This window comes from Drosophila eugracilis, unplaced genomic scaffold, assembly GCF_018153835.1.
Source record: "Drosophila eugracilis isolate 14026-0451.02 unplaced genomic scaffold, ASM1815383v1 contig_440, whole genome shotgun sequence".
NCBI classification, from domain to species: domain Eukaryota; kingdom Metazoa; phylum Arthropoda; class Insecta; order Diptera; family Drosophilidae; genus Drosophila; species Drosophila eugracilis.
The window spans coordinates 1,726,120-1,739,602 of record NW_024573306.1 but is presented as its reverse complement, the minus strand read 5'-3'; the positions used below and the strand labels follow the sequence as shown (position 1 = coordinate 1,739,602).

The 13,483-nt window shown below is 37.8% G+C and overlaps 4 protein-coding genes across 4 annotated transcripts in view; 3 read left to right on the top strand and 1 right to left on the bottom strand.

The window, feature by feature from the left end:
• The first annotated feature begins 18 nt into the window (after window positions 1-18).
• Window positions 19-1,171, top strand: LOC108117086. Its single transcript, XM_017229258.2, has 3 exons — window positions 19-193; window positions 486-858; window positions 921-1,171. The coding sequence occupies exons 1-3, from the start codon at window positions 29-31 to the stop codon at window positions 1,082-1,084; spliced, it is 702 nt and encodes a 233-aa protein (XP_017084747.1). The 5' UTR covers window positions 19-28; the 3' UTR covers window positions 1,085-1,171.
• Window positions 1,172-2,773: 1,602 nt separating this feature from the next.
• LOC121530246 (odorant receptor 67a-like) lies at window positions 2,774-3,840 on the top strand. Its single transcript, XM_041819009.1, has 2 exons — window positions 2,774-3,528; window positions 3,630-3,840. The coding sequence occupies exons 1-2, from the start codon at window positions 2,774-2,776 to the stop codon at window positions 3,838-3,840; spliced, it is 966 nt and encodes a 321-aa protein (XP_041674943.1).
• An 898-nt stretch (window positions 3,841-4,738) lies between these two features.
• On the top strand, window positions 4,739-5,628 carry LOC108117098. Its single transcript, XM_017229310.2, has 2 exons — window positions 4,739-4,922; window positions 4,986-5,628. The coding sequence occupies exons 1-2, from the start codon at window positions 4,749-4,751 to the stop codon at window positions 5,502-5,504; spliced, it is 693 nt and encodes a 230-aa protein (XP_017084799.2). The 5' UTR covers window positions 4,739-4,748; the 3' UTR covers window positions 5,505-5,628.
• A 2,115-nt stretch (window positions 5,629-7,743) lies between these two features.
• Window positions 7,744-13,483, bottom strand: part of LOC108117097 (putative transcription factor capicua) — a 46,000-nt gene continuing 40,260 nt past the window's right edge. The window contains 8 exon segments of the mRNA XM_017229306.2: window positions 7,744-9,824; window positions 10,272-10,467; window positions 10,531-10,715; window positions 10,904-10,996; window positions 11,062-11,228; window positions 11,286-11,604; window positions 11,667-12,075; window positions 12,127-12,278. Coding sequence (XP_017084795.2) covers window positions 9,733-9,824; window positions 10,272-10,467; window positions 10,531-10,715; window positions 10,904-10,996; window positions 11,062-11,228; window positions 11,286-11,604; window positions 11,667-12,075; window positions 12,127-12,278 — 1,613 coding nt within the window. The 3' untranslated portion in view covers window positions 7,744-9,732.

Here is a 13,483-nt window from a genome sequence, read left to right as displayed (position 1 = left end):
TTGTGAAAGTGAAAGCCAAATATACACCATGAAGTACCTCCTCAGCATGACCTTGCTGTTGGCCATTGGGCTCCAGCAGATCGATGCCCACGGCATGATGCTGTCCCCACCCAGTCGCTCATCCCGCTGGCGTTATGATGGATCCGCTCCCCAAAACTGGAACGACAACGAACTCTTCTGCGGCGGTTTGTATGTGAGTGAAGATACTGTACCATTATTTTAAAGGGATTAAAGAAAATCTTCAAATCTATCTTTTTATCGATCGACAAAGATAAATGTTTGATGGAATTTTGGTTGATATGATAGATTGAGCTAGTTCAACCTTCTAAAGGTTTAAAAAATATTCTAAAATCCTGCGCTTCCCTCAGTCCAAAGATGAATTCGTATTCCAAAGTTATCTGTAGTGATTCATTCAATTTCAATATCGAGGTCTTTGTACTTGGGTACTTAAAGATTATACTAGTTATGTTTCTATGAATTCATAGACCCAGGCCAACAACGGAGGTCGTTGTGGTCTGTGCGGAGACAACTTCTCTGAGGGTCAGCCACGTGCCAACGAGATTGGAGGTTCTATCGGAGGTGCCGGTGTGGTAACCAGGAGCTACGTGGCCGGTAATGCCATCACCGTGGGCGTTAAGATCACCACCAATCACTTGGGCTACTTTGAGTTCCATCTGTGCAATCTTGATGCCTTCGGTGGCGAGTCTGAAGAGTGCTTCGAGCAGAACCGTTTGCGTTTCCCCGATGGCAGCGATCAGTTGAATATTGGACAACAGAGTGGCGAATTCGATGTTACGATTGTGCTGCCAGAGGGTGTTACCTGCGATCATTGCGTCCTTCGATGGACCTATACGGGTGGTAAGTACTACATAAAATTTATCACTAACTTAAATATTAACTGAAAAACATTATTTATCCAGCCAACAACTGGGGCATCTGCGATGACTCCGGCAACGGAGCCTTGGGCTGTGGCCCCCAGGAAACCTTCAAGAACTGCGCCGATGTAAGCATCAACTGGGGCCGCAACCTGGTCAAGGAGTTGGTCAGTGGTGGCCTGCCCGTGGCTCCCATTGAAGTTGTCTAGGAATCCTAACAACAAACTATGAACTGCCATTTAAGTCTGAAAGTGCTAAAAGCCAAATAGTCAGCCAAAGTTAAAAATAAACATAAATGAACATTATAAGCATTATTTAATTGGGTTAATCGTGTGTAATCTTTATATATTACTTGATTTATGGCTTAAACGACTTGATAGACCTTTTTTTAGTCTACTTCCATTGTGATACATACGTAATCCAATAATTACTCGTAAGGAAGCAGTTTTGGTTTTATGATCAAGTTAAAATGAAAGCCTAAAACTATGCAAACAATATTTTACCTATTCTCTTTATCTAGGTATAAGTGGTTAAGAGCTCAAACCAAAATTATAAGTCCTTCAATTTGAAAAGCAACAAACTGGAGTCTGGATATATCATTCATTCATTGATTGATAAAAACTATGCATTATGTACAATCATACGATTAATACAAATAAATAAGACTGAGATTATTTAAAAACTACTAGTTAATGTTTAAATGTCTATAATATGATTAACTAACCATTCATTAAACCAAATATTGGCTTTCGAATAATGTCCATTTATATAAAACTATATTTTATTTATTTCTATTCAAAACCTAAATACTTCTCAAAACTAGTTTCTAACTAACTCAGTTAATAGCGCCGACTACTTTAAATTCAAATCCTAATATTCCTTTGTTCGTTGACATTCGCCTATTACATTTTTTATAGGTCAAGTAATTTTTGGCCAACAGAGCACATTCACACATTATTACACACATTCTCCAACCACAGAAAAGTTCTATGGAAAATTGCAAGCGCTATTATTTTCATAAATAAATAAAAAAAACCCGATTGGTTAATTTCTCAAACCAAAAATATAAGTTTTTTAAGCCTGAAAGGAAGAATGCTAGATAAACCAATCTAATACATACTTTTACTCTACCATAATCTAATATATACTTTTACTCTATTCTAAAAAGATTCGAAGGCACTACTTAGAATAAAATTTACGCAAATACAAAAAAAAGTTCATTTAGTTTTTAATTATTTGTACAGCAATAAACGGTTGAATAACTATGTAGAAGATACAAATATAAGTTTTTAGTTAATAAAGAAATCTTAACATTTTGGCATTCCTGACATGTCTCTAGGATTTTTACATTTATGAAAAATGACAACATAGCAGTTTCGTCGCTATTTGGGTTTATGACTTTTTGCCAGATTTTTTCTTAACGGCTTAACTTTTTATTTTATAAGAAATGAAATCATATACAAAAGATAATTTAAAGGTATTTTCTTCCTAGCGTTTCGACTTCTTAAAGCCTTAATAGTTATACATTTTGCCATAAATATAAGTACAATCAAGTAAACTTTGATTACCCGCAGTTGTGCCAATAGAGCACATATGCTTAACCACAAAGGTTTCTAAAAAAGGAGAAAGGTGTCTTTAAGGGTCAACACTAAAGAAAAATGGATGATTTCCGAGGTTGGTACAGAAATGCCGACTTTAACCGAACTCAAGAAGGATAAAGGTATAGGAAGAACTATTCTTGATCTTTTTAAATTTTTTTAAGTGTATATATATGGAACAATCTTGTGGTTTTCCAATAACCTCTGGCCTATAAAAGGCATATAAAAAGAATTCGTATTTATATTGAAGCGAACATGGAAGCAAACACTACTAAGGAAAAGTTTTTATTTGAAAGAGATATGACAGAAGGAAAGCCAAAAAAAAAACAAATCGATGTCGATGACTTTATGCGCCTGCCGGTGATCTTCTACAACTCGATTGGTGTGCGGCCATTTGAAATTGTTGGAAAATCAGGAAATTGGATTCATTGGTATTTCGGGATCAGTGTTATTAATATGTCAATAGTTCTGACAATGCAAATAATCTTTGTGGTGACTTCATTTCGTGATAATGGAGACATTCTTTTGACTTGCAACATTATGGCATTCATAGCATGTGTGACAGTCGGAGTCCTAAAGATCATTGCTATTCAAATGGAGTCGCGTGAAATGACCAACTTGGTGGGACAGTTCAAGTCCTTTTCTCCATTACCAAGTGAATGGCAGGAGCCATATTTAAGAAGATGCAAAACCGTCACATTGGGTTTTGGGGGTCTATTTTCGATTATGCTCTTCATACACAGCATATCACCCTTTGTACAATATGCTTTTCAATCATGGTGGCTGCACTTACCAAACGTCGCTAGAACTCTGCCCTTTGTGTCCATGGCTCCTTGGGAATGGCGCAAAAGTTGGAGATACTATCCAACATACTTGCTACAAATGATCGCCGGATATACAGCAGTTTGTGGTCATATAGCCGCCGATCTTACAATCTTTTCTATGACTATGCTGGTCACTATGCATTTCGATAAATTGACTGAAAGTCTGAGGAACTTTGACATTCGAAATAACCGCATTAGCAATGGAGCTGAAGAGGATCTGAAAGAACTGCGGTCATTGATAGCTTATCACAACCAAATAATCTGGTTAGTTAACCGAGGATCACAAGAACTTATTTTTATATACATGTGTTTTTATCAATAATATCTTAAAGACTAACTAATGTTGTAAACAAGGTCTTTGGAATACCGTTGCTGTTAAATTTTGTATCCTCATCAGTGCTAGTTTGCCTGGTGGGCTTTCAACTGACCCTTGGAATCAGTATTGATTATTTCTTCAAGCAGCTGGTAATAATAGTTGCTCCACTACTTGAGGTCTATCTACTTTGTCACTTCAGTCAGATGCTGATCACTGCGGTCTGTTAAGTATAACTTCTCTAAGTTTTCACTAAATTTGTATTTTCAGAGTGAGAATGTCAGCTTTGCTGTCTATGATATGAATTGGTTTGAAGCTGACGTCCGTTATCGGAAAATGCTAGTTTTCCTTGCATTGCGGGCCCAGAAGCCCGTTTGTTTAACGGGTACCGTTTTCTTGGATGTTTCCATTGGGACTATGAGTTCTGTGAGTTTGGACCTATTTGCTAAAATAATAACTCAAGTACAAACAAACATTTTCAGTTCTTGAAATTTTCGTACCAGTTCTTTTGTGCCCTAAGAACGATGTATCAGTAAAATAACTTAGAATATTGTTAAATATCACTAAAATTTTTAATAATTGATTATAATATAGTGCACTTTAGAATGTTAAAAAAATCATAGAGTTTATATATCTTTTCCAGGAAAAATAATATATTTTTATTGCCAGCTACCATTATTGTGATAGGTTCAACCAATCTGCCTTAAACTGTATTCATTATACCAATGCTCTTGAGACATTTTAACCTTGGCTAACAATTTTAACGTAACGTGAAAAGTTTCCTAAGCATTGAACCCTTATCATAATGGCATTGGTGGGTTAAACACCAAGGGTCCAATAAAAAGTCTTTCGAGCTATTATGATTCGATTGCCAAAATTGTACGTACTGGCTTAATGTGTCATAGGTGTTTTGCCAATTCCCCCAGGTCAGATACTAAAATTCTCCTAAATTTTAACTACCAATAATCGTAAACAAAATGGAGATTATTTAGGCGATAAGAAGTATTCACGGTTATTTGGCGAAAAATCAAAAACAAGCATAAACGGCTCGGCAACTGATAAGGTTTGGGAATATGAAACTATATAAGACTTCGACAAGGTCTTCTTTGACCAAAAAGAAAGCGAAAGTGAAAGCAAAATGAAAGTCTTCAGCTTAATCCTGTTTATAGGTTTCGGCATCTTCTGCTTGGTAAGGGAACTGGAAGGCCATGGCATGATGTTAAGTCCTGTGGGAAGATCTTCACGTTGGCGTTATGATTCCTCGGCGCCAACAAATTACGATGATAATGCCTTATATTGTGGTGGTTTCTGGGTGAGATTAACTTAATAAAAGATGTTATAGGCATCTTATTAAATACTGATTCTGATCCCTTAGAAACAAACAGAAAATGGTGGAAATTGTGGTCTTTGCGGAGATGATTGGAGCTTGGATCAGCCTCGTCCCAATGAGTTGGGCGGCAAATATGGAAGTGGAGTGATTGTGAAGAGTTATGCTGGCGAAACTGAGGCTGAAATTAGTGTTAAGATCACGGCCAATCATCTGGGCTATTTCCGATTCCACATCTGCAATTTGGATGAGAATGGCAGCGAATCCGAGGATTGCTTTAATCAATATCCTTTGAATTTCACCGACGGCAGCTTGAAGTACAATATCAACTCAACCACTGGTGATATCCCAGTAACTGTGAAACTTCCCTCAGATCTGAATTGCGTTCATTGCGTTTTGCGCTGGACTTATACGGCGGGTAATAATTGGGGTGTTTGTGAGGATGGATCGGGCGCCATGGGCTGTGGTGACCAGGAAACCTTTATTAATTGTGCAGATATCAGTGTGCTATCCTCAGCCAGGAGCATCTTCCAGGAGGTGCCAGTAGAGGTGGTTGAAACCGTTTAAAAGGGTTATCATCTGTGGCCAAGCGAACAATTTAGTTAATCTCAATAAATTATTTATATATATTTTAAAAACGGTATTTTGTAAAACTTTTTATAAGGAAAATCGGGGCTTTGCATGAATATAGTAGTATTAAGTGTTTTCAACTCTATATTACAGATCATAATCAAAAACAGGATCGAATTAGATTTTTCTGACTGTCAGCTTTGAGATCTCAGAAACTATATAAGATAAAAAGTTTGGATTAAGCATGTGGATTCTAAAGATGAGTAGGCAGTACAAGTTTGTTTCACCAGCCGGCCATGCCCAATCTAACGCACACCACTTGCGAAAAACTGTGATGTACGTTGTCTTAAGACTTTTGTTTTGATTTCATCTTTTATAATACTTCTTGTCTATGCCTTTAGTTGTACCAAAACGGCCGTCGACAGTAGCCCTTCTTCTTGTATTTTATATCTTTTAAATAATTAAGTTTCAAAGGTGTCTAAAGTGTATATGTCACATGATCATTTCTGTAGTCAATCTTCACATACTTTCACACTAGCTGATAAAAGATATCTCAGAATAGAGAATTATCCTCATAACTAAATAAACAAGGACAAATTCAAATTTTTATGAATGTATATTTTTCTTTTATTCCATAAATTTATCATCGTATATATTTATTTATACATATATATGTATGTGAGTGTGTTTCGTGTGTCTGTGTTTGTAGATTGTTGGTGATGATCGTTTGTATCTTGGAGGTCCAAAGACTTTTCCTCAAATGGATCCTACCAAATAATGATTACTTCCGTTCGAAATTCGTATTAATAACGATCGGATGACATTTGCACATTTCAATATTTAAATATTCTGTTCGGTTGTTGTATTTGTTTTGTTTACGCTATCCTGTATATGTTCGTATTTGTATATTGTATTTTAATATTCGTAATTTGTCTTAAGTGTTCCGTGGCTTACAAAATACGTTTCACAATAACTGGCTTATTATTTAACTTCACAAATAAGTTGTATGTATATATGTATATATATATATATTTTTTACAAAGCCTTCAAAAGTCAAATGCAAATTAAAAATCGGGAAATTTCACTACATAACTCAAAGGTCGCGTTTTAACTTCAGAATTGTGCCATCAATTTGTTGACTTAAGAATATTTCTTGGTTTCCGTTTATCTTTTAACAATTAATTAACTAAACAAACCGCAAACAACAGTGTATGTGTTTAATCTCGATTGCCACTAGAGATGTATGTAGATATATACTCGTATATATAATATATATTTAGCTCTATGTTTTGAGGAGAGTTCAGCTACGATTTAAAATGCCCTCCTCGATTAAAAACTATAAAAAACACACTCGCCTTTATCGTCAAAATGTGCGAATCGCTCACAACTGAATTACAAGAGTTTTGAACCCTTCTTCTCCTTTTTTCAGGGGGTTTCGTTTCTAATTCTCCTCCATTTAAAAGCATTTTAAAATACAGTGGATCCCCGTTTGAGAAAAATAGATGTATATATATATATATATATTAATGTGGGGGGAGGTGGCCCGCTTTTGCTTCTCTACCAAATATTTTCTTGTTATAAAAGCACCTTATAAATTTTACACGTACTCGCAAAGTTTACTCACTTTCCACTTGCTTGTATAAATAGCTAAATAGTTCATCTTTTACTTTGTTACTTTGTTCAAAAATTGTCTTTAACATTATACAACACTATTCTGTATTTTTGTTTTCCTTTTTGTAATACCTGAATTTTAGAATTTTGTATCCGAAACGCCATTTTTTGTTTGTTGTTGTGTTTTTTTTTTTTTCGTTTTTCTGACTGAGTTTGTTACCATTTTTCTTTTGGTTCTCATTCTTGTAATTGCCAAAGTTTGTTTAGTATTTCCTGTTAGTTTCCCTTTTTTTAGCTGTGCTTAATTTTCTTAGTCCGAAAAGTTTGGTTGCCAAAAATGTTCTTTGTTGTATCAGTTTTTTATTTTTTATGTTTTTTGTATAAGTTTTTCGAACTTGGTACAGGTCAATAAGTTTGTGTTTCATCTGCACTTGACCTAATTGACAAACAATTTGTTTTTTTTTTAGCTTAATTTCCATATTTAAATATTGTTACTTAAGCTTTGTCATTGGCACAAGTTTGCTTGCTTGAGGGGAGGAGTTCGGGGAGGAGGTGTTGGAAAAAATAAAACAGGAAACTCTTGTGTGTTTTTCTACTACAATTAAGTTCACACATTGGTTGGAAATTTGCTTATAAACTTGGTTTTATTTTTGTTTTTATTTGTAATTTTTTTTAACATTAACACACTACAGTTTACGCTCATTCGCTTTTTATCATATAAAATTTCGTTTGTTCACTAATTAATACAAATAACTAATAGGTAATTAAAACTTATTATTACAAAGAAACTATAATTAAAATATTATTTAAAACGAAACTAAAAAAAAACTATAAGCGACTACGTGAGTTGATTTGAAATTTTACAAATTTGTTAATTTTTTATGTGCAGTTTTATTGTTCTGATTAATTTCTATAATTGCAGCGTCCAGCAAGAATTGGAACCAAATGGAAGCCGCATTTGAATTCACATTTTTCATATTTTTTATTTATTGCGTATTTTAAATTATTGTAATAACTATAATGTGGATATTGTTACTATATTTCGTTTTTCATTACTAGGTTATTTTTTTTTCGTTTGTTACTTTATTTTGAGTTTCTGTAATCTGTTAGAGTTTTCTTTAATTTTCACTAATTTTTTTGCAACTGTTGAGTCTTCGGGAAAAAGAAACTTGAAAGTGTGACTGAAAGTGGAAGAAAGTTTAATAAGAAGATTACTTAAGATTAGAAAGCCGTATAATTAAACACATAAATCAGCGACAACATTAAATAATTAACAATTCACAAAGAACATAATTTTGCATACGATTAAAATGCAGTCACATACTTAGGATATTAGTTTACAAACTAAATTTAAATCAACCGAAAATGGTAAACAATATTAAATAGTATATTGCAGCAACAGTGGAAGACAGTTAGTTCTCGCATTCTCTCTCTTTTTTTGTTTTTAGTTTTCTTTTAATCGTCTCTGGGTAGTAAATTTAATCAAATTATTTTCTTTTTGAAGTTTATTTTTCGGTGTGTGTGTGTGGGGTGTATGTGTACAATTTAAAAACAGGCTATACTAAAATAATAATAATAAAATATATATATATAAATTATAATTCAATTAGACAACAGTGTAAAAAGCCAGTTCAGGGAAATGTACATACAATTTAAAAAGGTTTTCTTTTCGCATAAACTTTTGAGAACAAAAGCAAACAGTTTAAAAGCATTTAGATGTGTGTTCGTGTTTGTGTGGGTGTGTGTGTGCAATTGGGTGTTAGTGTGGGTGTTGGGGAAATGGGAGTTAGTTTTGTTCTCGTTAAAAATTTTATGACTAAATATACAATACAACTACAGTGTTCATTTCAAGTTTCTTACTGTTTGTTTGATTTATACAATTTTCTTTGCTTGTGCTTAATACACTTCAAAAATTAATGTGCAATTTAAGTTAAAGCTTAACCTCTATTTTCGTAGTTTTTTTCTTTCGCTTAGCTCATCCAATTTGTTAGTTGCAGTTTTCTTTTTTGTTTTGCCTGTAAATTAAAACCTAAGCCTTTACGCGGGGATTATACAATGTTTCCATTATGTACGCTTTTATAAGTTTTTCCTTTTGTTTTGTTTTTTTTTTTTTGTTGTTTTTATGTATGTACTTCATATATGCTTCAAAAGTTCAAATTTTCATCAATATTTCTATCTTTCCTCTCTGTGTGTGTGTGTGTGTGTGCTTTCTCCTGATTTATTAAGCTGCTTAATAAATTCATTCGTAATCAGTTTCTCCTCTCTGCTCACAAATTACGCCTGCTTGTACATAATATATTTCTGTATGCCTATTGTAATTAAAAATTTGTAATTTTTTTCTATTTCCTCTGTGTAACTTCTCTTGCTATTAACAGTTAATAATAAAAACTAGTTAACCATGCATCTCATGCATGAGCTGTTGCTAAATGTGAGCTTTGTTTCTTCTCCTTTGTATCTCCCTTATTTGTGAGTGTGCGTTGCTGCAATGGTTGTTGTTGCTGTCGATTCGTTTACTATCCTTAAGTAATCTTGTCACTTGCAGCAAACAATCTGTTGTTTTGTCCTGTTTTCTGGAAAACTCCTCCTCCTAGTCCTTGTCCTTGTCCACTCCACTTTACTTGTACTTGACATCAGATTCAGTGGCTTTGGTGGCGGGATGGTTCGGCTGCTCAGAGTGTTGCTGCTGTTGTTGTTGTTGGTGACCACCTGTCGTTCAAAAATATGGTAAAACATCTTTACAATGTTTTTATTGAGAAGTGGAAATGAAATTAAAAAATAGTTCAAATAATGAAATGAATGCTTATAAAGTAAAATCCGAAAATTGAAGTAAAAGTTTTGAGATAAAAATTTAATTTTAATATAATTTAATCTCCTTATTCTATTTAATTCCCCAAAAGATCCCCAAGACAACTGAAACAACAACTAGAACACAAACTTAACTGAAACTACTCGGATAGATTGCTCTCTAAACCCTATTCACCATTTTACAATAACGCTGAGAAGGACCTTAAGCATTGGCTTTCATTTCTTCTTCCTTAGACAACTCAATCATTATAATAGCAAACTCAGCCACCTAGATTAACAGAATTCTAAACTTCTAAAAGAAAAGTGTCCCAATCTAAAAAATAAAATCTTAAGATGACTTATAATTACCTGCCGCATTGGTGGCCTGCACATTCAAGCCGACGCTACTGGCACTCAAAGTGGTCGACGACGAGTTGGAGTCGGACGGCGTGTTGGGGCCCGCTGAGTGCGGAGTGCAGGATGCCTGGCCCAGCAGCTTCTGGCGCACCTCTCGTATCTTCAGCTGCAGATCTTGCTTGCGCGGAAAGACATCGATGTGCTTGGTCTGTAAATAAGGATTACCATTATTGCATCTATTGGGAGACAGAAAATCCTATGGCTAACTTACTTGAAAGGCTATGGTGGCCTGGGCAGTGGGAAAGTTACCGTGCTCGGCAAATAGTTGCATAACCAGATGGCGACGCGTCTCAAGCACCTTGCGGTGACCCTTCTCACTGGCATCAGAGCGAGCACTTTGCAGCGGTGTCTTTGGCGTCCTGGGCGAGCGGCCCGTTGGGTCAGAGCTTTCCAGTTCTGCAAGGCGTTCGTCTTCATTAGGCATTTGAAAATAAAGGTAAAGGTATAAAGTCAAAGTCCACTAAAACGTTGTCCTCTTAATTTAAATTTCAAGCCTTTTGTAGTTTTTAGATCAAATTTTACATTTAACAGACTCAAACTTTACAGGAAATTACTTTAAACAAAAATATTTAAACTAAGCTTACCCTTCAGCTCATTGGTGAAATCTGGACCAAAGAATCGCTGGGTGGTCGTGGGCGGAGCCGATGCTGGTTCGTCGATGGAATCGTCCTCGCTCACTAAAAAATTTATAAAATATGATATTTTGGTTCATGTTGCAAGTACTGCTGAATTCAATACTTACATAGTTTCTGAACTGGCGGCGGAGCCGTGTTTTTCTTCCGGTAATTTGTGCCGTAGACGCGCGGCGAAGAGGGCACAGCAATGGCACTAGGCGAGTGGCAATCCTCCGGCTGGAACTGCGGCAGAGCCTTGTACTTCTTCTCAAAGTCCACCTGCTTGAGCACGCTGCTGTGGTTGCAACAAAGTTAAATAGAGTTATCTTTGGGGACTACTTAATGGTCTTACTTGTTCATCTCATCGTTCTTCTTTTTGAGGGCTGCTGATCCTGGAGCTGCCTTCATCGGTGACTTGGGCTGCTGATTGATATTACTATTGCTGCTGCTCGTGGTCGGTGTCAGAGGGAGTTGCTCATCGCTATTTGGCGTCGTTGTTGAGGACGTGGGCGTAGGCAGTGCCGAGCTCAGACTACTGCTGTTCACATGGCCAATGATCGGCGATGAGGAATCCATCATTGTGGGAGAATGCAGCTTACGGCTGATGTGCTGCCCGTTGCTGGCTCCCAGATTAGCTCCAAAGGACACATTATTCTCTGACTTGCTTTGAGCTGCAAGGTCAAAGAAATAGAATAAGTCTTTTTCCGTGTTAATTATCAAGAAAAACACTCACATAGATTCTTGCGCCGCTGCAGTGGAGCTCGTCCCAATTGGGCAGGCGTAGGGGCCAATATAAACTGCTGACCATCGGCGTCCATGTCACAGTCATCCCCTCCACTTGCTGCTGCTGATGCACAACCACCCATTCTACCCTCCATACATCGTTCTGGTGGTGCACTCATAAGATATGAGGCCGATTTTGGGGTAGAGGGCATTGATTTGTACGAGGGCGAACTAGCCGGCGGTTCGGCACTATGGCTGGGCGTATATCCATGCAGCATCATCGTGGGCTGTGCACTAACGGGCGGTGGCAGCGAAGATAGACCATTGTGATTCTTAAAAATGTAACTTCCTGGCGCAAAGGCGTCCAGCTGCAGGTGGTCCGCTTGCTGGGAGCGCGGCAGCAAAGGGTACTGTAAAGCCTATAACAATCTTATTGAAATGTACTAAAAGTGTATTTTCGTGTAACTTACTGGATTGGTCATGGCGAAGAACACTTTCTGACCTGGCGCTGGTCCACCTCCCATGATCTGAGCGGGTGCCGATGCCGGTGGCGTGGCAATGCTGGCTGGATGTCCTAAACCCATGCCTGCCGGCGATGATGGCACACACGCCTGGTGGGCAGCTGCAGAACAAGAAGTGGAATTGGTGGATGAGGAGGGTGTTGTGGTTGAGTTAATCATGACAATGCTGGAGCCACAGCTGGCCACAGGAGCAGCTGATGCTGCTGTGATGGTTAGTTCGTTGGCATTACTACTACTATGATTTGTGGTCGCTGCTTTTGTTAGAACAGTAAGAGTTGCTCCTGGCTGAGTGGTAACTGCTGCCCCAGGTGTCGTTGCTGTTGCCGGTGCCGCTGTCAGGATGCGGGCATTGGCTGGCAATGTGATCTTATTACAAGCATTAATACTTATGAAGGACACTGGCCGAAGGGTTGCTGCTCCGGACACGGGAGTTGTTGCAGTTCCAGCCACATGTTGCTGGTTGTACGCGTTGACATCGGTGATCAGTAGCATGGTTGCAGGTTGGGATGTGGCAACTTGCTCTTTGCCACCTAACACCTTTGGATCTTCCTGTCTTTCGCCATTCCCTTCACCATCCTCGTCATCTTCATCCTGACCGTGCAAAGTGTCCAGGACCAAGGCGTCATAAAGGATCGCTGCTCGTCCTGTGCCCTTGTGACTGCCACCGAGTTCACCTCCTTCTTGTATGGTCAGCAATTTTCGTATGATTGGCGTGGCATTGTTGTTGTTAGTATTACATTGTGTTGTTGTGGTTGTCGGTTGGTGTTGTATTGGAAAATTGGAAAATTTATTAGGGGCTTCGCTACTGCCTTGGTTTGATGAAGATGATGCTGATGATGTGGATGTGACCGTGGCAATCACTGGTGAACCCTGAACCTTTTGCTTGAAAAACAACGGTGGCGGTGTGTTATGAGGATGGGAATGTGGATGTGGTTGCGTTCGAATGATGGTGAAGTGATTGATGGTGGGCGTGGGCACACGGGTGATAACCGTCGGTGGAGTCTCCCCACGTCGCTGATGCAGATGCTTCAACTGCTGGTGCGGTGAGTTTGAGGGTTGCAGCGGCGTCAAGGATCTAACTATGGTGAACTGTTTGCGTTTGATGGGTGTCACAATAGTTGCCACTGGAGGTGGAGTTGGGGTGGGAGTTATAACAGCCTTGGGCATTGCACACGGCGTAAGGTCATCGAAACCAGCGCTGGCATTTACACTGGCCAGCTCCTGCATGAACTGCTCGTCATCCTCATCATCTTCGTCATCATCCTCCTCGTCTTCATCCTCATCCTCATCTTCATCTGCCTCTTGA